The sequence below is a fragment of the Nicotiana attenuata genome, unplaced genomic scaffold (assembly GCF_001879085.1).
Source record: "Nicotiana attenuata strain UT unplaced genomic scaffold, NIATTr2, whole genome shotgun sequence".
NCBI lineage: Eukaryota > Viridiplantae > Streptophyta > Magnoliopsida > Solanales > Solanaceae > Nicotiana > Nicotiana attenuata.
The window spans coordinates 587,079-597,371 of NW_017670535.1; the positions used below are offsets into that span (position 1 = coordinate 587,079).

The 10,293-nt window shown below is 36.6% G+C and overlaps 1 protein-coding gene across 1 annotated transcript in view; it reads right to left on the reverse strand.

The window, feature by feature from the left end:
- The window catches only part of LOC109240668 (biotin--protein ligase 2-like), a 14,021-nt gene extending 8,532 nt beyond the window's left edge, over positions 1-5,489 (reverse strand). The window contains exons 1-5 of the mRNA XM_019407333.1: positions 4,976-5,489; positions 4,649-4,710; positions 3,631-3,779; positions 2,603-2,723; positions 2,072-2,227 (exon numbers count right to left, since the gene is read on the reverse strand). Of these exons, the coding sequence (XP_019262878.1) occupies positions 2,072-2,227; positions 2,603-2,723; positions 3,631-3,779; positions 4,649-4,710; positions 4,976-5,364 (877 nt within the window). The 5' untranslated portion in view covers positions 5,365-5,489. The remainder of the gene's footprint in view (positions 1-2,071; positions 2,228-2,602; positions 2,724-3,630; positions 3,780-4,648; positions 4,711-4,975) is intronic.
- Between the last annotated feature and the right edge of the window lie 4,804 nt (positions 5,490-10,293).

Consider the following 10,293-nt stretch of genomic DNA (forward strand, 5'->3'; position numbering starts at 1 on the left):
GTGTGGGTCGGGGGGGGGGGGTTAACATAGCCCCCTAGAACAAGTAGCTCGTTCTCACCTAAAACCACTCCATGATTTTCAGGTAGCGGTTCTAAGACCATCAGAAAAAGCAAAGAATGCAGTTGATAGAAAAAGCACAAAACTGAGGATATGAATTCCTAGCATCTAATACACAACGCCTCGGAATACCACCTCACAACAATTTCGAAGGATCTCAAATTTCCATGACTAACTAATACCCTTGACAGCAAGCTCAACATTAACCAACCAAATGAAAAAAATATAGGATTATTCTCTTTAATGAACCTCCATTTCATCTGCTGAAACTAAATAACATCTCAATGGGGGAAAACGGATATGCCAAAAATAGACCTGCTAAGAAAATGGCAGAGGCAAGTGGAAAGAAAGTCTAGTATATGATAATTTTGATATTATCACTGAACTAACACTGAGAACAGGGAGAAGAGAGGCTAGTATGGTTTGATATACATAGTTTTGTGACAAATTCTAAATAAAATTAGCAAATTAAAATCTCATCAGCATCACCACAACTATGCTTAATATTATTGAAATCTTCCTACAAGAACCAGCTTATCTTTGGCACTGTGAAAATATGTGAACAGCTCGTAGAGACAAGGACTCCCCACATTCATATTGGATGTTCGCTAACTTTATTTCATTTTGTAACATCAACAGGGCCCACCAAGAAAGAAAGAGCAAGGGGACAAGGGAGGAGAAAGAGTTATCTTCTCACAAACATTACTTTTTTGTTCCATTTTATGTGACACTCTCTCCTTTTTAGTTTGTTCAGAAAAGAATGATACCCTCCTACATTTAGAAGCAACTTAACTTTAAACTTACCATTTTACCTTTAATCACATGATTTATAGCCACACAATAGTCATGGCATGTTTAAGATCTAAGTTGCTCGGACATGGCAGTTTAGGTGCCGCACCCGTGTCGACACAACACCAGTATAAGTGTGGGTATGGGATCCGTACCGGATTTGGTCAAATAATTTTGGATACTTTGACCACGACGAACGGAAAAATACTAGACGAGATACAATTTGATTCCCGAAATCAGAACCAAAACTAGGGTAAATTTGAAGAAAATAGCATACCTTATCTAGAAGATTAATCCTTTATTTATCTACAACTTGAGAATAAAAATGAAAATCTACACTCTACAAGGTATACGTAAGTATTTCACAATTTTTTCTATAATTTAGAGATATTTTTATATTTTTATTTTTTGAACTATTTTTAGCCGGATCCCTGAACCCGTATCTGTACTAGGATCCATATCCCGAATCTTAGAATTTACATTCCGAAGGATCTGACCTCTAGATCCGCACCCCGTGTCCGAGCAACTTAGTTTAAGATCACAAGTTCCAAAGTCTTATCTTTCTTAAACTCTACACCCAATCATACACCTTCACATAAGATTAAACGAAGAGAGAATTTGATGACCCGCCAATATTTGGATATTACTCAATTAGATGTTAGCAAACAGCAATTTCGTTTTTTTAATTATTTTTTTGGATAACCGAAAACCCCCTTATGAGCTAGCTGACCCAACACTAGTTTGCCCACAGGTTCGACACTCGGAGTGTTGGCCTGCCCCTCTATCCCACTTCCACTTATATACAAGGTGTGTGTCAATAGCAGGGCAGACAACAATGTCTTATTGCAACATGAAATTAAAGAACAAATGAAAATTCAAAGGTAAAACATGATTATAATCTCTAAATGAGTTGATCAAAAGAGGACTGGACAGGTTTAAAGGCCTGGTTGGAGATCTTTTCCCTTTATCATTGGGGTTTTAGGATTTTCGCAAATGCTGAAGATTTTCGAATGTTTAAGATAGCTCTGTTTCTGAGTTCGAGAAGTTAAGTGTTTTAGGAAGCTAGGTGTATTGCTATTTAGCCGCATTGAAGGTTCTCGTTAGTTACAATTGTGCCACTTGACTTTGCTTGGGAAATCTAGTCCCTGAAGTTTTGTATTTCAACAATTGAAAATCAGATTGTATACACTATGGTTGCTCAAATGAGTAGATAATGGCAATTTACCTTGTTCTGAGAAAACATCATACAGGTTCTCAAATTTATTGAAAAAGGCTGCAATAACATCTTCTCTCTTCAATTCACGTGAGAGAGGATCCACTTTCTTTAAAACAGCATTCAAGCATGTAGTAGGCTTCTCATTCCCGACATTCAGTCCAACTCCTGTGAAATAAGTATCAATACCCAAGCACTCCATGTAGTTTCTCCAAATTGATACAATGAGAGGAGATAGAAATAATTACAGATATTCATCAGTCTACTTAGAATGATCCTGAGGGGTGTGTGTGTGGGGGGGGGGGGGGGGGTAAGAAAGTTAGCTATGTTAAAAAAGACTGCAAGTGTAAGAAAGATTGCTGACTAACCAAATTCATTAAGTTTGCAACATCTGAAAACCCGTCAAGTTTGTACTTAGCATGCAAACTTCTATAAATCGAAGGAAAAAATCCATTTCCGGTATGAGGAAGAATATATAGTGAATATCATTGAATGAGTGAAACGTTTTTTTTGTTGGATAAGTTGACAAGTGAGACAGTTTACCAGCACTAACATAGAACTTCTTCGACCTATATACCGATGTGCTAAGAATGCCACCCACTTTAACGCCACCTAAATACAGATCATTTGGCCACTTTATTCGAACATCAATCTCTGGGGTTCCCTGTGGCACATTATGTAGCCAAGAATAACAAGGAAAAAAGGTAAGCATATCAACAGACGTTCTATGTAAAATAAACTACTACATGTAACGCTTAGCTTCTATGCAGCACACAGCTAGTTTCTACAAATTCTGTCCTACCACTCCTCTTTTTTCCATCTGCGTCCAGTTAGCATTGTTCAAATACACTACCTATATGTGCATGAGTGAGCAATTAGGACCATTCTATTAGCCAAGTACCATAAAATTCAGGAAACACTCTCTTTTCACGAATACAGCACAATACATGAAGAGATAAATCATTCGTCATTTATGCATTTGTAGACGAAAATAAAGTAATTAATAGAAAAGACTGATAGAGAATCTTGTAACTCAAGAAGAACCAACAAACTACATCAATGCTCCAGATCATAGACAGTTGAATTAGCTGAGTCTATCTGAAATTAGATTTAAGTGTATCCTACATTGACTAATTCAAAGGGCCCTGATATTTATCCAAATTTTCCTTTTACAATCACTCTAGTCCCGAATACCTCCTAACTCAACTAACATTCTTTCGGGAACATGATATCCTCTTTAGCAGACCAATCAGCACTAACAAATAATAGTCCACAAGACTGTATACAATTCTTCACAGACCATCCATCAATAACTGCTTAAATTTCGCAGTGCACGAACTAAATGGCAAAACTATATAAAATATATGTGTAAAACTATAATGTTTCAATTGATACAACCAGATAGAGGATATAAAACTTACAAAGACATGTGAGAAAACTTAAGTTCATTGTTTATGCAATTTGGACATAAAATCACACTTATCTCCTTCTTACTTTTCCCATACATTACTTTACCATTCCAATTTCAATTTCAGGATGCCAGTACACATCTTTCTAATATAAGTACTTACCTTTTCCAAACAGACAGCCTTAATGGCCTCTGTCATGGCAAGACAGACGACATACTGTATATGTGGCACCACTCTACCGTCCTCCATTTGTATTGAAAAAGAAAACAGAAGGCAACCCTTTGGTGATTCCCACACATTACTCGAACGGCCTTCAGATGTAAAATAAATACATAAGTAAATCAAAGTAAAACATAAATAATTTGGGCAAACATGATAAGAGCAAAAAATCTCCAATACATTAAATAGAGCAACTACAATTTTTTATACCTAGTTTATGACAGTGATGCATTTTTCTTAATGTTTTTCAATTGCACAAATAACACCCTAACTTTGAAACAACGATAAAGAACAGGACTTTCTCTAACTTCTGTTCATTGTTAATGGAAAAGGTTACACGCAAAACTACACATATTTACACTTTTTTAAAGGTCCAAACAGCCGTTCTCAATATTTCATAGTTTGTGGAGGGAACGAAACCTATCATTTGGTGCCAAACTCCACCTCTAATCTCCTTATACAGTGTTCAGCCTTCTTAACATAGCTATGGAAGATGCACTCAAGGTTGTGGCCTAGTGGTCAATGAAGTAGGCTGAGAATCGCAAGGTCTCAGGATTTGAGCATTAGGTGATTTCTTCACATCCGTCCAAGCCTTGGTTGGACGGAGTTATCCGGTAGCTATGCTGGTGAGATAGCACGTACCTTGCGGAATGGTCGAGGTGCGTGCAAGCTGGCTAGAACAACACGATTATAAAGAAAAACATAGCTGTGAAAGTTGATCGTTTTATATGTCATAGAGAACAGTCCAGTTCTATAATTATTTCTTATTGTTGCACAAAATGGACTACCAGCATGTGCTAATTAGCACTTAATTGGATTGTAACACAGACGTAAACTGTTATTTACTGGAACATAACCGTCCTACGTTTGAAAGTGTACAACTCAAATCAAAACAAAAAACTGGACCTTAGAAAGTTAAAAACGCACAAATGCAATAATCTTTATAAAAAAGACCGCATACCTCTCCCTTTCAGTTGAACATCCGCAACACACACCGTACCAACTGGGAAGTCAGAGTTATTTCTGCCATATACAAATTATTAAATTAACAGAACCAAAATTCAGTGTCAATAACCAATAAGCAAGCAGGCTTAACTTGTCATTAATGATTTTTCACAATAACAAACAAGTAACTATAAGAATTTTAGAGTTATATACAGCATCAGTCTAAAATAACATGTCAACAAAAAAAATATCTACAAGGAAAGTCTCAGTATTGGATTTTGTAGAACATAACTTAAGTATGGAAATATAAGCAAAAGCTGAGCATAGGGAGTGGGTAATTTACTGTGAAATAACGTCATGAGTAGAGGACAATCTGGGAGAGTAAATGAGGAGTCTCCCAAAACGCCTAGTCGAAAGGGAGTTGAAGTATTCTTCAATTCGAAAAGCGTCGTCGTTTTCCAATTTCACCTCGGAATGCAGAACAAGCTCAACTCCTTCACCAGTTTTAAGGGTATTGTTATTCTTGAGTACCTTTGCCACGTCATTATCCTCCTCTGATTTTCCAGAAAGTAAAAGAAGCGTATCTGCAGATGATTCCATTTTTCTTCCCAGGACGTGTGATGATGAGAAAGCTTTGAGATTGTTTGATTTTGAACTGAAAATTTTGGGAAATTTTTGTAAAGAATGGTAAAGAGAGGCGCTGAAAAAGATACCTTTGAATTGAGAAATCATCAGACGGAGAAATTAATGACCTGTGTTTGTGCCAGAGTAGTTTTTGTTATACTGTCAACAACAAGTACAAGGAATTATGCATAATGTACTACAGGTTAATTGCACATATATAACATGACTCAACATGTTCCCAACAAATGTTCAATTTTTAACGGCATCGAATCAAACTAAATTAAATATATAGGACTAATGGAGTAGGTGTATTCACGTGATGTGAAATGTGTTTCCATGAAGATTAATTGATGTGGAAATCTTTTATTTTGGATATTAAATTTATAATAGTATCATTTTCGGTGCTCTATTAGGTATTAATAACTTTTTGTACTAATAATAAACTAGGTGATGCTCTCAAGAACAAAGATAAAACGAAACCAACCAAGAAACCTCGAGTATCTCTATTCGGAGATAGGTGAGGAAACTCCCTTGAACTTCCTTCTTGAATGAAGCTTAATTTTCATATTCTTGATAGGATAACACATCAGAATGTACCAGTTTTTAACCATCAGTTGGCCTAATTTGTACAGGATTCTTCCACAAGAATTGGGATTTGCAGCTTTCCTTTTCTTCTGTGGATGCTATGATGTTCTTTATGGGAAAAGCCAATCCTTCTTTTACATCTTTTTTCAAGTTATTACATTTACAATTGCTGGATTTGGCTATATTGGCACCATAGTCCCCTCATAATTGCACAAACAAGAATTTTTGTTGCTGCATTGCCTCTTCTATAAAGAAAATACAAGTATAAGTCCGGCAACCATTTTTGGAAGCATAACAACTCGAACCTCCAGAGAAATATTTTCTTAGAGATGCAATGCTGATAAAAGGGATGAAAAGCAAAGAGATGTTTGTATTAGCACAGAACACAGAAGAAGCATGCATTAGTTGAATAGATAGATTGTATTTTTCTTCTATTGAAGTGTTTTCTTTGTGTGACATTGTAATTCTTTAGCTTGTAAGTCATACTAGTATAGTACCCGCGCGATGAGCGGATAAATTATAAGAAAAGAAGAGTGTACAGAGATAATAAAAATATGTATATTGCAAATTAGAATTAGCGATCGAATACAAAAGGAGTAAAATTAAAAATAAATAGATGAATTTTGTTGAGAGTAATATAGGTGGCTACGTATGAATGAAGTGCATGACAGTAGTATTTGAAGAAACTTTCCAAAACCTGTGAAGCTAGTTCAGACGTATGGTGATCTCCAACACCTATAACGAAAATTATAAAGTCAAACATCAAAATTTTGAGTATAATTTATAACGCATGAAGTCATATTAAATAGCATTTCATTGTTTACCTTATTTATGTTCATCGATGAAATGAAGCAACTTGACAGATAGATAAAGTATTTATCTTTGATAATTGATGTATTAGCTGTATTTTTTTACAGAGCATCAACGAAGAGCAGTAAAGAAAAAAACAAATGGTCTGAGCAACAGAGAAATATCAGATAGTACTTTTACTATCCCTCGCAAATGTTGTTATGTAAGACTGTGGTTGTATCTACATTCATTCCAACATTGAATTATAAGGTGCATGCCTTCCACATTGATGGAACAATTGTTGTTTTTATTGCAAAAAATGTGGATTGTACGACAGAATATATCGTTTCCAAGAAGATGGTCTTTGTACGAAATGGTTAATTTTTTTTTAATTGGAGATTAGCATGCACCTACCATCATGAAACTATTTTAACGCATATTGTAACGACCCGACCGGTCATTTTGCATTTTTAAACCCCGTTCCCTTAAATAAGACTTCCCGCACTTGCTTACGCTAATTTATGACTTGCGGGGATGGGTGGTTCAGAAGTTAGAAGAGCTTTGAGCAAGAATAAGTCTAGTTGCTTCTTTAAGTTTCTTTAAAAAGGCCAAGTTTGACTTCGGTCAACATTTTGGGAAAACGGACCCAGAATCGTGATTTGACAATTTCTGAGGGTCCGTGGGAAAATATGGGACCTGGGCGTATGCCCAAATCGAATTCCGAGGTCCCTAGCCCGAGTAATAAATTTTTATGTGAAATTGTTAAGTTAAAGTTTCAAAGGTTTAAATAAACTAAGAAATCATTGTTTTCCTAGGTATCGTGTTCGGATCTCGATTCTGAAACTTGGTACAAGTCCGAAATATCAGCTAAGACTTACCCGTAAAATTTGGTGTCAATCCGAGTAGTTTAAGGGCGTTTTGACCCGTTGGAGGAGAATTAAGAACTTGAAGTTCAATGATTTGATTCATTTGGTTTTGCGGTTGATTCCCCGATTTAGCGTTGTTTTGAGTGTTTCGAGGGTTCGAGTAGGCCCGCCTCGTGATTTCAGACTTGTCGGTATGTTCGGGCGGGGTACGGGAGCCTCGAACGTCAAACGAGCGAGGCTCAAGTGAAGTTAGAATTTGGAAAATGACTGAAGGTTGCTGCTTCTGTCATAACCGCATCTGCGGTTCTTGGACCGCAGAAGCGGGACCGCAGATGCGGTCAATACTTCGCAGAAGCGGAGAAGGGGCAGGCCAGGGGAAACCGCAAAAGCGGCCCAGGGACCGCAGAAGCGATTCCGCCTATGCGGCCCCCAGACCGCGGAAGCGGTCGAGCCCCAAATCCCAAAAGCCGCAGAAGCGGCCAAATTCCGCAGAGGCGGAAATACTTCCGCAGATGCGAAAATAACTGGGGGCAGAAGGATTCATTAATACGAACCCAAACTCATTTCCTCCATATTACTCTCAACACTTAGGCGATTTTGGTGATTCCAAAGAGGAGGCTTCAACATAACATTTCAAGGTAAGTAATCCCCACTCATTTTTAGTTCAAATACATAAACATTAGGTAGATTTAACACTAAAAATTAGGTAAAATCAAGCGATTTGAGCTAGACCTAGGGTTTAATGAAAACTAAGGTTTTATCACATAATTTGCCATGTAGTGAACTAGAAATCATATATTTATGATCCTTAGGTGATAGAGAACAACTTTCTTCGAAAAATCTCGGAGTCCGGGCACGTGGGCCCGGGGTCGGAATTTAGGAAACTTGTGTAAATGGTTAGGAAATTGTTTAAATAGCTAGAATTCAACCTTGTAAGCCTTTATTTACTAGTTCTTACTTCGTTTGATTAGTTTGGGATTGTCCGGCTTCGAATTAAGGACTTGGGCTCGTTCTTGGACATTGGAAGTGCACTTTGGAGCGAGGTGAGTCTCCTTTCTAACCTCGTAAGAGGGAATTGTCCCCTTAGGTTTAGTGTTTGAGTGTTTATTGCTAAATGCGGGGACTACGCACGCGTTAGGTGACGAGAGCCCGTGCGAAGCTACTACTATGATAAATGTCCGGGTAGCTTAGGACCTACAACATGCCTATTAAATATATCTCTTATGTTAAATCGTTGTTATGAACGTCTACCGTGTACTAGAGACTTAAGAGGGGATAGGAGCATATTTGTATAGTTAATTAAGTTTGATTTGGTATCCTTGACCATTTATGTGCCATGTGTGTGAACTTGATATTTCATCCTTATTTGTGGATCGGGCTGATCGCCTCAGTATGAATAGATGCATCTATAGGCACGCCGTCGACCCTCGGCAAGTGCACACTTTATTTCTGTTGGATCGGGTCGTCGCCTCGGTATTATGTGCGCATGTAAATTGTGGAAAAGCCTATACATGCTTTAATTTGCCATTATCTCCTATGATAAATTATAAACTTGATGCTGTAATGTTCTTGACTTATACCACTTGCCATAAACTGTTGATACTTGTAAATTCCATGATTTGAATACATCATATATATATATATATATATATATATATATATATATATATATATATATATATATATATATATATATTAATTGACCTTAGTGAGTATCGAGTCGACCTCTCGNTCTTAGTGTTTTCTCAGTTTCCTTGAAGCATATCCAATTAAACTTACCGTGTTGCATTAGTATGCCGCCCAATCCCACTCTGGAGTCATCATAATAAATGACATAGCCTTCTGCATTAAACTTCATACCTTGTTATTGTGCGAAAATTTTACGACTTGAGGCTATACTGATTTTGCAGAAATACTTGTTACGTATACTCTTCTTTCACCTATTCTTGTTTTAACGCCTCCTTTATTAAGTTCTTTTATAATATGATGTGATTAGTATAGTGGGCAAGTGGTTATAGTGGGGCATTATGGATGATTTGTGAAGGGAGATGTGAAGTAGTGGGGAGGAACATGACGATTGTTGATGGGAGTGGGAAAACGTGTGGGAAATATGATAACAGAAACAACTGCATATTCAAAATTCTGAAAACGAAAACTGTAAGGATAACAATTAATTGAACAGGTATAAGCATAACGAAAAAGGCTAACGAAAAGGCTAAAAAGGCTAAAAATTGGAGTATAAGCATAACGAAATGTTCAGTTTATTATTTGAATGCTTTTACGTTGAGTACAACAGTAAGTTAATTATAATTGTGAAAATGATGTGCTGGTTAGGTTCACACGTTCAAATATTCATAATGTAACGTATATAAGTCGGATCACTTTAACTATTATCAGAATGACGCCTAACTAACGAAAAGTAATTACTGACTTTGCAACAAACTTGTCATACCGTATACTTATAATACGAATGGACCTATTGAGTAGCGAAATAAACAGATGGAAATGGTAGTGTGATATGTTCGTATTCGACAAATTTTTTCAATACAATTGATTATGTATTGGTGTCGAAGTAAATACAAACTAAATCGCAAAGTTTGGTAGAAGGGAAAACATGAAATGATACAAATATGTTGTTCATAACTAATAAACTACTAAAATAAGTTATAACAGCATGATTTTTTTCGCTAACTGTTACATATGCAAAGATCAAATGCTGTTTTCTTCTTTATATACATTCCGTCGATATTATTTCCAGAAATCAGTGCATTCGAATCTTCTTGTAAAACTGTAGCGG